The sequence below is a fragment of the Falco punctatus genome, assembly GCF_963210335.1.
Source record: "Falco punctatus genome assembly, chromosome: 10".
NCBI lineage: Eukaryota > Metazoa > Chordata > Aves > Falconiformes > Falconidae > Falco > Falco punctatus.
The window spans coordinates 30,751,363-30,765,920 of NC_137590.1; the positions used below are offsets into that span (position 1 = coordinate 30,751,363).

Below are 14,558 nucleotides of genomic sequence, written 5' to 3' on the forward strand. Positions count from 1 at the left end.
CAGTCATGCATTTTTTCCCCCTCTACCTTTCCTAAGCAAAGGGTTCTGGACACACACTAAGGAATCTCAGAAAGGAAATTCCCATTGGTGCTGTTCCCAGCATCGTACCACAAAATGCCAAGAACTGGAGACCCCCAGGCTCCAACTGGTGTGGCTCTACCACTGGGGCATTTAGAAGTGACATATTCAGATGTCTCTGCTTTTATCTATTTAATTAAAGGGTTCTGATTTTAAGAAACACCAAACTTTTACAAACATGTGCTTTTGCAAGTAAAAATCCATGTATCTCAATTCACTGGAAACACCTGAAAATACCTGCCTAAAAGTTACTCATGCAGAAGTGTTATCATCCATCAGACCTTTGAAATAATTTTGTTTGTTTCAGCAAAGCACCTGGAGATTTTACACAACTCTATTAAAGATTTTCATGCATACAAGAAAAATTCCACCAAGTTACTTTGCTGAATATTCTTATATTCCTCTCCTTATAGTCTCTCCTTATATTTAGGAGAGACTCACCACAGCAAAGGACAATTTCTAAGAAAAAAAAATCATGTTTATGCTTATTTTCCACTTACTACTGACAATTTTGTCTTCTCTGCAATGTCTTACAAGCTTTTCTTCTTGTCAAGCTGCAGTTAAGCTATATACAATTAATTTAGATGCTGACTGGTTGAAGACGTTGTTCAAGGTAAAATTAAATAATAGCACTGAATCGCTTCGCTCCCAACAAGCAGTATTATCACTTTGAAAAGAACAGGACTATATTCTTTGGATTTATTCAGAAACACTAAAATCAGTACCTCTGCCAAATGATAAGGGAAAGGTTTCCACTTGCACATCGCATTAATAACCAATGTTGTTAAACATTTTATTGGCAAATGCTATCCTTTTGCTGAAATCAAGGAACAGAACTGAAATTCTACGAACACAGAGTATATGAGGAAAACAGTAGATACAAACAAGGAGCTTTAATTAAGAGCAGACCTTTCTAATCAACGCATCCCAATAAAATTAATTCCCCTTATCTCCTGTCTCATTCTCTGCTTCTCTTTTGTTTCCCTCCTCCACTATTTTGTGTGTGTAAATTCAAGACTACAAATGGCATTATTAGGGGAACATAGGCCAAATTCTGATTTCACACCCTTTTAATGTCACTGACAGGCTTGGTTTACACAGGAACAGAAAATAAGGGTTGTCAGCCGACAGAGCCCTACTGACTCAACCAGCATGCCAGTGATTTAAATCAGCTAAGGGCCTGGCCCAGTATTGCTCAGAAGCTGCACTCTCTGCCTTAGCACAACCAGTAAGCTGTCCTGCGAGCATGTGTCACAATACACTGGGCTGAAAGAAAACCGTCTCTTCCCAGGGTTGCTTTTAAAATCTTACACACTCCCATAAAATTATGTAAGCATTTCACTACAGTGGCAATAGCTGCCACGATAAAAGCAGCAAGGTGCATACCCCTGCAGCTGACCAGAGATTCACAATTTAACTACCACAATTTTCTTCCAGCCACTTCCCTTTCCGGACTTGATTCACGTAACAATGCCTTGCCCTTAACATTTTGTGTAGAAACTCATTCCAGAGAAAGCCCAAAGAGAGGGGGGTTTATTGCTTTGCCAAGACCCGAGTCACACCTCAGAACACCAGCCGCACACCCTGCCTGCCAACTGGGAGACAAACTGAATTGTGAGATACTACAGATACAAAGGAATCCAGCACGCAAAATCCGGGTACAAACGGTACAGTTACACCTTGCTGCTTCTTGATAAATTCTGCCAAGCGATTCTGAAATCAGCCATTAGGTGCTGCTGCAGGTTTATTAATATACTAGCCTGCCATCAGCGGAGCAAGTAAAAAATGGTTAACAGCACCTGATAAAACTCGGTCCTTGCACTAACTTTACTCCTGTTGCTTGAAACATGCCCTGAGGTGAGCTCCACAATAAGAGTTCTCAACACATTTATCCCGCAATAGATGGGGACAGATAAATAGACAAATAGTTAACAATAGAAGCATCACCAGCTCCTGCCTGTATACACTAGACCTGTGGAGATGATTCAGCAGGTCAGGCTCAGTAAGTTGGTGGGAGCGGGTACAGCTTGCTCTCCTGATGGGCACTTGATCGGATGAGCTGAGATACAGTGAGAGGCGTAGTGGTGCTTTCAAAGTATTGTTTGTTACAGTTTTTGCTGCAGGAAAAATCTCAAGCCAGGAATTAAAAGGCTACCTTAGGACAAGGGTGTTTTGGAAGTGCTTTTTCTGGCATTCGCTGGGGTTCTGCTGCAGCCAGGAACAATAATCTCACTTTCGCAAACCTTGCTAGTAATGAAACACCACTCAGATTTCCTTTTGTCCTCTGGCCGCAACACACCTGCAAGCCTGCTGCCTTTCTCCACGAGGATCAAAGTATCAATGGAAGAAGACATTTTCTTACACAAATGTTCATGTTTGAAACTGCTGATCTCAAAACAGACATACAAAAGCAGCTTATCTTAACCACATTCTCCAAACAGTGGCCACTGTTTTGTTCTTTCCAGCACTCACACTTCTAATTACCTCTGCAGACTGCAACAGAGGCTTTTATTTGGTAACATTAATGGTTCAAATGTCGTTGCTGCTGACTTAAACAAACAATGCCTACATTTTTCAATATGTAACTTCTGTTTAAACTGTTTTTTGTTTTCTCCTTGTATTTCCAGTTTGCACCAGAAGATTAGTTGCCTGGCTCCAGGGAATGCCCTCCTGTATAAACTATTAAAATTTCCTTTATTAAACATGTAAGCCCTCCTAGGTTCCTACTGGAACGTCAGTCAAACTCTAAACAGACACCAAATCCTGCACTCTCTTGTTAAATCCTGTTACTGGATTTTCTGAAATTCTCAGAGTTTCAAATCCAACAGGAATGGAGGGATATGTGTGTGTGTGTCTGCCTGTCTGCAACCATAGGTCACATGCCTGAGTAACAGCACACATGAACAAACACGCAATGTATACAATATTGACAGGAAAGCAGCATCCTAAGCAGCAGGAAAAGAACACATTAGCAGGCTCTCTCCTCTCCTTTTCATGTGCTGAAATCTTCTAGATGCACCATTCCCCACAACCTGAAGCTGACCTTTCCAGGAATGCATTCTGTGCATACGCAGGGTGTATGCTGGGATGGATGGACCTCCATCTGACAGATTTCCAGGCATCATTGATTAGAGCAGGGCAGGAACTTTTCAGAAAAGTGGTTCTTGGATATTTTTTTCAGAAATTGTTGATTTGTGAAAACAGAAAACTTTCTGTAACAGTGTACATACCAGTTCTGACTGGAAGAATTACCTGGGCCCAGAGCTTTCTGGACAGAAAGAATACGCTCACTAAAACAGTTGGTCCATCCAGTAATCATGAAACAACAGCACCTGTGTTTCAAGTTTTGATTGTCTGCATCACTCCTGACAAGTGCTATTTACTGTCCCATACAAGGGGCTGGTTTCTCTCATTCAATTGAATTTTGGATTTTGTTTGGGGCTTGTTGGGATTTTTCCCTGGTAAAAAAAAAAAAGGTTTAGATTTTTTTATCCCAGTCTGTCAGCCACTGCTGCAGACCTAGCTGGTCAGCTACCTGTGTCTTGAATCAGAGAGGCCTCCTCCAAAATGCCGTTACAAATGATCACACTTCAGTGCAGTAATTCCATGCGCACAACTCTTTCCAGTTCAGAAGACTCCCTCAGATGGTGCCTGCAGGCTGCGAAGCATCCTACCCCTTCCAGAGGGTTACGTAGATGGTCTTACACCTTCTGACCAAGGGTGAGAACTCAGCAACCTGGTTCTATGCACGTTTTTTACCTCTGCTTTCCACTGAATTTCCTGGTTTCTCTAATGAAGATCAGCTGAGCTGTTTGATTACATCCAAGTATGAATGCTGATTTACATAATCATAAGTGAGAAGGAAATTCAGTGTGCTATTTCCAAAACTGAACTGCCCTTTCTTGCATATTTTGCCTGTGAGCAGCGCAGTACTTACATAACAAATAGCAGCTAGCTCCTGACGCAGGGTACTCCCCTCCAGGCTTGATGTTGTTTTCATTGGATTTACTCCATTGTCATAAACTGTAAACTTTGTTCCCATAAGATTTGATCTATCAAAAAAATGGAAAATCCAATCACCATTTGTCAGTAATGCTGCCTGAGACATCTATCCTTTACTGCATTGTAGCCCCAAAGGAATGACAGATAATATTGAGTACAAATAGTTGTTAATTCTAATCCCAGCTAAATAGCAATTTCTGGATTAAAGGCCGTAACAAAAATGTAAAGGTACAGTACAGCAGAGTATACAAAAGATCCCTTATTATGCCATGGACTTCTCATGACATCTTGCAAACTATTAAATTCAAGAAAGCAGCAAGGAAAGAATTGGGTGGGGTTATTTTGTTTGTTTGCTTGGTTTTAAAGATATACTTAATCTCTACAAAACTATCTGCTTTCTTACCTGACTACTAAGACTATGAGAATACAGACAGTGATTTTCATAAAGTTGTAAATAAGATCAGTCTTTCCTATTTAAATGGAAATCACACCAAGGAGTGCAAAATGCAACTCAGAACATGCTAAACCCACATTATTCTCATTTTGTGCCTGCACTGCAATAAATAGCGCATGAAATTCCAAGATCCACAGAGGCAAATGGCAGTTAGTAGCACAGTCCCTTTCCTCAGGCACAGACGAGCTAAACATACATTGAGAGGCTCCACGTAGGTATCAACAAACAGACTGATGTATGATGTATGACAGACAGAAAAGAAACATGTGCTTCTGAAAGAATTCCACTACTTTTAAACAACTCTAATTAGGACCTTAAGAAACAGGCAAAACCAAAGAGATTTTAAGATTGTGTATCAGAATTTCCATTCCAAAGTATTTAATATCAATAGTGCTAGACACAATCTACTCATGCACTTCTGAAAATCTCATTAAGGTAAGTTGTGCTCATACACCCTTGAGAATTGGGCCTTTGAGCATTTAAGAGCTTCAGTCCTGCTGACTTTTAATAAAATGTGATCTTGTAAGAACTTGAGACATTTTGAAAACATGCCTTGGATACTGTGAACTTTAAGACCATTATCACATCATGCAGTCAAGCCTCTAATTAACAAGTCATGGTGGCTTACAGGCTTCTTAATTTTAAATGACCTTTATTTATCTTATATAAAGAAAATTTTTAGCTGTATCAGTGTTTACCTCAGTTTTCCAATAAAACTCTCTCCACCCCGAGACAGGTCAGTTGGGTCTATGGAGATGAGGTAATTAGAGGTTTTACTCTTCTTTCGTTTCCGTCCAGCTAACAGAAACACCTAAGCAGTGCAAAAAAAAAAAATAAATTCTAGAATGCCAAAGGGGTTAGCACACACCACTTCCTGCCTTGATATAAAGAAACCATAGGCGATTTTTCTGTCTTCCAGCATCATTAGCTAAGTAACAGAAGGCCTCCTGGGACTTCGCAAAACCAGATAAAAATCTGGAAAGGAAAAGTGATTTCTCAACCACTCAGTCCATTATTTTTGGTTTAAATAATTCAACTCAATCTATTTTGTAAAATGTTTTAAGTTGCTCTGGCTCTTCCCATTGAATAGAAAATAGGTGGGTTTAGGCCACAGAATGCAGAGAACCCCAACTGCTGACTGTCACATAAAGGTGCCATGCATGGATTATTTAAGGCCAAAGATTAGTCATATGAAGAAAGGCAATAGTATTGCTCTGTTCTACGGGTTTGCTTTTGGAAGACTGTAGGGCAGATGTCAATGAAACTGAAAATACATTCAAAGTATAGGATTATGTTTGCTTTGTAAGATTTCTTCAGATTTTTAGTAATATTTTTATATTCAGATGCAACTGGTATGCCATTCAAGTTATTTTATGACCTTTTTACCGTGCTCCCTTTCCAAGTGGAGGTAATAAGTAGGGTACATCCCTCGGTCCATTCCCTTCTTGTCTCTTGTGATTCTGCATTTGACAGTGACACCCTGTGGAGCAGGTCTTACAGCAAATTCCTCCAGGTCACCAACATCTATGAGAGGCTCATTTGTGGAAGGACTGGGGGCTGAGGCCGCTTCCTAAAACAGTAAACAAAACTCAGGTTTCCTCAACTCTGATTTGCAAGGTTGTTAAGTACAAAGGAATCACATTTCATAGAAGCTGCACTTTAAAAAAATAAACCCAATGGTCATACTGTCTTCCCCATTCTGATTCCTCAGCAGCCTCGAAGGCAGCTTATCAAGCTAAGGATCTCTCCCCATCCAATTGGTCAAGCTCTTGGCTACCAAAGGCCTAGGGAGCAGTCCTCTGTGCCGCAGATGCTCAGCGTACAGACACACTGACAAAGCAGAACAGGGTGGCGGCACAGGCAGACTGCTATGTTACAATGCAAACCCTGGCTCACACCTTCCCATCTCACCACACTTCTTTTTTCTGAAAGGCCATACACAAGGACAGTGATGGCCTTTGATGAAAGGAAGAAATGGGATACAGAGAGACAGGTTAGGCTAGAAAGAGATGTAACGGCAACGAGAAGTCAGTGCAGTATGTAAGAGTGGGGCACCATCAACTGGTTTAGCAAAAGCTTGTGATTTAGAAGATCTGAACAAGCTGAAGTCTTATTTTATGTTCAGATGGTAGCAGCGAGAACACAAAAATGCTCAGAAAAGGGCAACAGAAACAAAAGATCCTTTGGAGCACCTGCAAGCGGTAGAAAGGTAAATATTTACTGTTTACCTTTCTCTTCATTCAAGTTCAGACAATATTTGCTATTCTTTTCTCCAAGTCATTATTTTTATTGCTTGCTCCTATAAACCCAGAGAGCTATCACAGTAAATCACCTTGGAGATACGTTAGTGCATATTAAAAACAAAACAGGGAAGCCAGGCCTACCCTGACTGCACTCTGAAATCACGCAGTACCTAGCAGCCTGCAGGGTCCTTCTTCGGCACTCACTCCTTACCTTGTTGGATTTTTTGCTTGTGGCAGAACCAGGCCTGGTGTTACTGTTTAACTGTGAAGAACTAGAGCTGTCTTCATCTTCCTCATCCTCTTCCTCATCAAAATTCATGCTGCTTGAAATGCCTGAGGAGAAAGCAGCGCACTTGTATGAAATACTAATATATTAAAGCTGTTCATACTTGCTGTAAAACATCACTTAGTATACTGTTGCACCCTGAGGCTCACAGGTGAGAGAGGGTGTGTGTGAAGGGGTTCACCATGCAAGACAGCATACAAATATGTGGGTGAGACAGCACCTGTCCCAAGAAGCCAAAAGAGCAAGTGAGAAAGGAAGTATGGTTTCCATTCCACAGAGAGGACTGAGTTCCCCAGTGATACAGGAGCAAAACTCAGTTAGGAATTAAATTCAGATCTTCTTCATCCAATCAAGTACTTCAAGCATAACACAAAAACCTGAAATGGGAGCCCAGTGGACAACTTACCACAGCCACTTGGAAACCTTAACAATTAAAGTACGAGCCCTTCTACAACATCCTTTGAACTGTTCCTATGTGATCTGATGAAGAGCAGATCTTAGACTGAGAAGAAACATTCACATCAAGGAAATGTTCTCATGCATATTTATTTCATGTAAAAAACAGTATCAGCCCAGGCCAAAGGAACTGCTTTACAACACTTAAAAATTTGACTTTACAAGAATTTGAAACCTCACACATTTCAAAGGGAAACACAACTTTGAACATCAAATAGGACTTAGCAGCAGAAAGCATCAATGGTGGGACACTTGCCAGGCCTAGTTTTTCAAGGAGTATCATGCAGATGAAGCCACCCTGTATTCAGGTTCAAACTCTTAAGTTCCACATATTAGAGGCTAACTACACAAAAATTTTTCCTAAACAAAACAAAACAAAACCCACACAAAAAAACACAATAAATGAAAACACCTGGTCCAGAATTTCCACTATTGGTAAGTCCAATGTAGAAGGATAAACAAAATGCAAAGATTCCCAGAGCCAAGCAGCATCGGCATAATTAACTTTTTCCTTCTGTACTTACCAGGAACATGATCCAGGGCGACAAGACTGGATTGGGAGGTGGAAGAGGACCAGGATGTATTTGCATGGGGATCTGGGAAAGGAAAAGATCCATGGGCTTGATTCTGCAAACCCTTAATTGAGCGAATGAGCCTAAGTGGCCAACAGGACTCAGCAGAGGGCTAAAGGCTTACTGGACGGTGCCATAATGCTGCTGCCTGAATTCTCAGTTATGGACATTTTATCTTTCTGCACAATCAAATTCACCTTCTACCTGGTGTCACCTTCTCTTTTAATATTTTGAATAAAGTCCAAAAGCTCTGGATCACAGAGTGGAACCTTCAAAAAACATCACCCACACTAAATGGCTGTGCTACAAACCCTTCTGTGCACAAGGTGCTCTGCATGGGAGGTTTCTGGCCTACATTTGAATTCTAACACACACAAAAAAGTGACATACACAGACTGTACACAAATATTCATTCAGTAATACCAAAAAAGGTATTCAGACTCCAATTCAGATAGCCTAAATTATACCTAAATCCCTGTGCCTAGTGCATCCTCATCATCTTTCTCAGGCTCTCTAAACTGTTCTTCCGAGACTTCCAGGGATACACAGAGAGACTTTTAGCTTAGGCTTTTGGCATATGAGCTTGGTCTGCAACAAACAGAGACTGAACCAAACTACTGTACAGAAATACAAACTATAATTGCTGATACTATCAGAGATAGTAGCAGCAATGGTTTTCTTCAGTTCAAATTTTGCAACAGAAGGAGAAAAGAAAAAAGGCATTAAAATACTTCTTATTTTATTGCTGCTTCCAATAACTTCAATGCATATCCCTTTAAAACAGCTTTTGACACCAGATGCACACTGGATAATGAAACTACACCAGCATAGTAACAGTGAGTATATAAAACAGAAGCATACGCAATGCTTGTGTTCCACCCAGTTGCTCCATGAATGGTCGTGTTACCACTTCTTCAGTTCCCCTAGTCTGGACACACACCACACAGCATGACAGCAAAAAGGTTCAATAAAATCTGGTTATGCAAGGGAGGCCTGAGTTCACAGGTCAACAGATATTTTCAAAGCCTGTAGAACTCACTTATTAATCACGCATTAATCACAAGCATTACTTCTTAATAATGACAAACACCTTTAAGTCAACAATGCATGGGTAATGCAGACAGTCCATCTCCCCAGCTGGCAGCTGTGCAATAAAGCCATACTTCATATGCACAGATGTAATTAGTCTATTTCTACATCTGTGCTCACTATTTTGCCACCAATATTTTGGTGGTGAAAATTCCATGCCACTCTCTGAAAAGTCTGCATTTATGACCTGTGGGGAAGAATGCTTCAGAGAGCGCCTGTTTTGTTTGTGAACCCAGAAATCAAATCTATTCCTTCCCTTAAATCTCAAACCAGTTGTCGACTTCAGGTGGCAAAGAAGAATTAAGACTAAATTGCTCATCCCAAGTCTTTACTGAGACATATTGGAAACTGATAAATGTACAGAAAAAATGTTAGTTCTTCAGTGTTACGGAATTCTGGCTCTGTCCTAGTGATTCATTTGCCAGAGAGGAAGTCTACATATTAAGACTTTGGAAATCAAAATGACGAATATTTCCCGCAGGAAGAAAATTATCCTAGTATGGCAATTTCCAACAGATGGAGAAATCAAAACATTTGGCATTTTCTTGTAAGTGGCATATTCTTTTCACACTCAGGTAGCCTATAACCTCTTGTCTTGTAACAGAACTTGACTCACTGAGGAAGCAGAGACACATGCTGAGTGGCCTCTCTCCACAAAGTTAGTGTCAAAGAGTAGAATGGACACAGGTCAGGGCTACGCAAATCTGACAGGACTCAGCCTTTCCCATTAGGCCAGCTAACATATATCTCTCTGCTCTTCTCTTTTTGCTCCTATTCCAGGCAAGAGGAGGACTGACAGGAGACAGCAATTCTAAATGCTTTTCAGACCAATGGGGACATGCCAGTAAGGGCATGCCACAAGCAGTGAAGTGGCAGAGCGGCAGTGGGAATCCAGACGAAAAGCTCTAGCTCTACATAAAGTTTCCCATGAATGTTGGGATACTCCTAACTTTCTAACAAGCCTCTTCTGCTGGTATCAAGTGGCAAACCATACACACATAGTAAAAATATTTTATGGAGATGCTGATAGTTGCTGTCTTGTCTTAATACTTCTCTGTGTCTCACAGAGCATAGCTCTGTTAATAAAAATAAGCAAACCTCCACGTTCGCATTTAAAAAAAGGTTCCCCCCCTGCCCCAAGCTGAAGCATACTAGTGGTCTACTCTTAGCAGAATCTGTTTGGATCAGGAGTATACTCAGACCTGGTAAGAAAAGGTCACACCATATATTTAAGAATATCAAGCAACAAAGCAAAACAAAACCAAATCAAAACAAAAAAAACTCACCCACTGCTTTTATTTTAAAAAAATGAACAAAAATTTGGAGAGAATAAAAATATATCTTAACCTGGAAAAAACTTCAAATATAGAAATGATCCTCAGAGTAAAAATCCCAGTGCTCTGACCTAATTTGAGAAGTCTGTTGATAGTTCTAAATCAATCAGCTTTAGTAAGTAGTGTGCCTGATGATTAAATATTCTGAGCCATGGTCTAAGGCAACACAATCACCACACAGATCAGAACTTGTTAGTCATGCCAACACCCCTCCGACTCAAATGCCCAGGAAATACCGCACTTGGAGAAAATCTGCCCGTTTCAGTTGAAGTTGCTCACATCTGCAGAGTAACGTCCCAGAAAAAATGAATCTTAGTGAGAACTGCTCTGCAGACAAGAGGCGGGTATTTAGGTATGAATAGTCTTTTCTAGATGAGTCAAGTTTGCACTTACATTTTGCTCTTTATACACAAAGAGTTTATTCTTAAAGCATCAGAGCACTCTTGGCTTGAGCCATCTTTGCTTCAAAAGCTGTACACTGAAGAAGAACAACTCCAAAGCAAATGCCTTCAGAAAAAGCTTTGTGAGAATTTTAAGGTATTTTTTTTTTCCTTCCTACAGTTAATCTCTAATGAGATATAACAACAGTGCAGGAAGGAAGGGACAGATGCATGAATGTGTACATACACAAGCTATCTCCCAAATCATGCATGCCTCTAGGAGAAAAAAAATATTTCAGAACATTTGAGGACTATGCATGGTGGGAAGTGCTGCAGAATACACAGTGCTATAATTTTCACCTCTGTAGACATGAACACACACTATGAAAACATGAACAATGTTTAACTGACAACACAACTAAAATTAATATTCTAGTTTGAATGTTACTATTTTGTACTCTCTTTTTAACCCTCAAGTAAGTGATTTCCAGGGTTGTATAATATAAAAATGTGAACAGATGGATATGAGCATTAGCATCTGCCTGGTACCTTAATAGCAGCACTGCACTGCAGATGGGAAAGCCGCATCCCTAAGAGCCTAGAGAGCTCTTGTTCCTTGGGACAAAAGAGAACTATTTTTCACATTTTTTCCCCCCAAGATAATAGAATAGAGTCTAACAGGCTCTGAAGAGAAGAAACACAGAGTAGCAGTCTCTGCTTAGGCTAGGGCTAAGAGTAAGGATAGGAAAAAGGAGTCAATGTACATCAAGCAAGCAATAATAACAACGAAGGCAGCTTTGGCTACTTACCTTTTTTCTGCATTGCTGTTCTAAGATCTTGTTTGCTTTGCTGTTGTTGGCCACTAGCCATTTTTTCTCCATCATCTTCATCATGGCTAGACCGTCCAACAGTGAGAATCTGCACGTGACTTCCTATCTTCTGAACATTATCTTGAAAAGCTGCTGGGCCATCAATCCCTGTCAAACAATAGCAAAAGCCTTAGTTGTCTTTGTGTCAAGAAGTTACTGAGTTGCTCGCTCACAAAAAGCATCTTTTCCAAGAATCAGAAATCAGAGGTCACATTTCTAAACTTAAACAAGACTAAACTAGCTTCCAAGGCAAACACCTTACTTCCCACATACTGCACCAGAGAATCTCCGAGAAGTGATCAGGATTTCACTGTTGCCCTCCTCACCCCCCAATGCACCAGAAACACTAAAAACTAAACAGAAAAGAACTTCACTAGAGAGGACTGACAAAGAAAACAGATGCAGCTCTCGTAAGTCCAGAAACATAAGCCTGAGTCCTAGATTATGCCATGTCCCCTAATAAACAACACTGCTATTATGAATTGATGCTTTGAAATCTTGAAAATTCACAAGTCAATCTAGTAGTATATACAACAGGAAGAGCAGCATGTTAACAAGCATAAATATGCCTACTGAGTTAGTAAATTGCTATACAGTTAAAACATCACAGTGGAACCATAAAGTAGATAATACATATTCCCTGGAACCTCCATCCTCTGAGATGTTCAAATCCCAACCAGGCACAGTCCCAGGCAACCTGCTCCGAGCAGGGATGTGGGACTAGACGGTGCCCAGAAGGCGCCTTCCAGTCTCAGCCATGCTGTGGTTCTGTGGCTTCTGATGACAGCCAGAAAGAACCTGTTTACCTCCTTGCAGCTGTAAATCACCTCTGAAGACAGAAAAATGAAAAAATGTGTGTTCTTATCACAACCTAACTTTTTTTTTTTTCTTCAGGACAGCAAGTTAAATCATCAGATTACAAATGTACTTCAGCTTTTAGTTAAGATTTAGTGCTGGTATATATTACTAAATAAGCTATATAAAAATGCACTTTTGTACCAATAAAAATGGTAATATTGTCATGTACAGATACACTAAATACGTAAGCCTGTATACTGTTGCTGTTCTGAAATTTTTGTTACTAAGCAAGCAACACTGTGGAGAATTAGCAAGCGTTACAAAGAGCTAGTTCAGTAAAAGACTATGATGCTTCTCACACCAAACCGAGCTGAATGCATCCTGTAGTGACTGGGATTTTTTCAGACTGTGATCTCCAAGAATACAATTTCAACCCGCTTTGCCAGCAGCTGTCAACTTGCATTAAAGACAACTGGATTACACATTTAGCATGCTTAGCTGCACTTTGCCATACTTGCTGCACTGCCACTGCGATATGAAGCATAAGTGGAAAAGAGTGGCCCACACCCTCAGGATCAGGAACAGCACTGGCTGTGCAACTACCTAACAAGATGCAGTCTAACACTGCAGAAGTATTAAATTCACAGAGTTCAAGACCACAAGGATTTATTGACTCATCTGTATCACACAGACTCTTATCTGGCAACTTCCGCACAAACCCTGTAAGTTCTGATTTACTGAAAGTAAAACTAATAACAACTAACAATAAATAAAACAATCTGTCCACCGAACCCTGAAGGACTAAATAAAGTCCATGGAAATGTTTCTCTCATCTTGGTGGGGTGGCAATTTCAGGCAGAAGCTCTGTGCGATGCAGAATGAACAGTGTAATTTCCTATGTTGCAGGTGTAATATAGCAACAAACAGAATAGCATTTTTCTTAAAAGTTATCTCAGGATAAGCACTACAGTAATGGTGCTCCAGAACAGACAGGTAGCTGCTCAAATCCACTCTGGTATTTTTAACAGCTTTAACCACATTAACCATTATCATTAGAGTGGCTGCCTAAAGTTAGATTCTTACCTTAATACTCTTAATGCCTTAACAATTTCAAAGGTGTTAAGCATCCATGAGTTTAACAAGATGCTCGTACCTCATGCGTATCTATCTAGTTCCTTATTAAGCTTTGGACAATACAAACCTAATTTTGACAACCCGTTTCAAAAGGAACAAAACACCTTAATTATTCTTCTTCAAAGCAGAGACTGATCTGCAGCAAATGAAACGCCTTTGACAGCATTAGACATTGCACTGAGACTGCTTTTTTCTGATGCCTGCAGAACATCTGCGCTCACACCCCGTGTTGTCAGGAACATCACGTATTATTAAGCGTTAGGACAAAGGCTACACTGGCAGGTCACACTTTCAGAGAAGAAAAATCAATTTCAGTATTCTGAAGAGTGCATCACTGGTAGAGTGTGTTATTAAGCAGTACGAATGGTTCCACTAGTGACCCCATTTAAGGGAATGGGAGATATAGCCAGACGAAGGGGGGGGGAGCAGGGAAAGAACCTCTGGTGCATTAGAATACTGTAGATGGTTCGTGGCAAATGCAACACTATTTAATATTTGTATAGTACATCTTTGTAGCTATATATGTATGTGTAAAATGGTATTAAATGCAAGCATACATTTCTTTTTTCTGTATCATGAGATATAATTGTATCTTTGCAAGTCACAGTTCAAAAGGCAGCTTTACTATTAACTACCTAATGTCTGAAAACACTTCCAAGCTTTTGTAATTGTGATACTCAAGGTGGATCTCTCCGGGTGTTCTCACTTTCTTTGCCTAGCTGACTCCTTTTCACCCACTTACTGGAAGGATGGTTCACAAGTAATACAAATAATACAAATAAAACAAACCATTCATGTCTATAGTTACCAGCTTCCCTGTTTAAGGACAGGGTCAAAAGAGGCAAAGAAGCTGAGTGGGCTCT

At 40.2% G+C, this 14,558-nt stretch overlaps 2 protein-coding genes across 8 annotated transcripts in view; one reads left to right on the forward strand and one right to left on the reverse strand.

The window, feature by feature from the left end:
• RIC3 (RIC3 acetylcholine receptor chaperone) overlaps window positions 1-14,558 on the forward strand; it is a 415,628-nt gene that overhangs the window by 43,899 nt on the left and 357,171 nt on the right. The window lies entirely within an intron of this gene.
• Window positions 1-14,558, reverse strand: part of TUB (TUB bipartite transcription factor) — a 163,466-nt gene that overhangs the window by 4,704 nt on the left and 144,204 nt on the right. For 5 of the 7 annotated variants that reach the window (XM_080404749.1, XM_080404754.1, XM_080404750.1 and 2 more), the window contains 6 exons: window positions 11,704-11,871; window positions 8,044-8,115; window positions 6,989-7,110; window positions 5,913-6,104; window positions 5,233-5,345; window positions 4,016-4,130 (listed from right to left, as the gene is read on the reverse strand). In XM_080404749.1, the coding sequence (XP_080260875.1) occupies window positions 4,016-4,130; window positions 5,233-5,345; window positions 5,913-6,104; window positions 6,989-7,110; window positions 8,044-8,115; window positions 11,704-11,871 (782 nt within the window). The remainder of the gene's footprint in view (window positions 1-4,015; window positions 4,131-5,232; window positions 5,346-5,912; window positions 6,105-6,988; window positions 7,111-8,043; window positions 8,116-11,703; window positions 11,872-14,558) is intronic. The other 2 variants (XM_080404751.1, XM_080404755.1) reach the window with 1 other exon arrangement.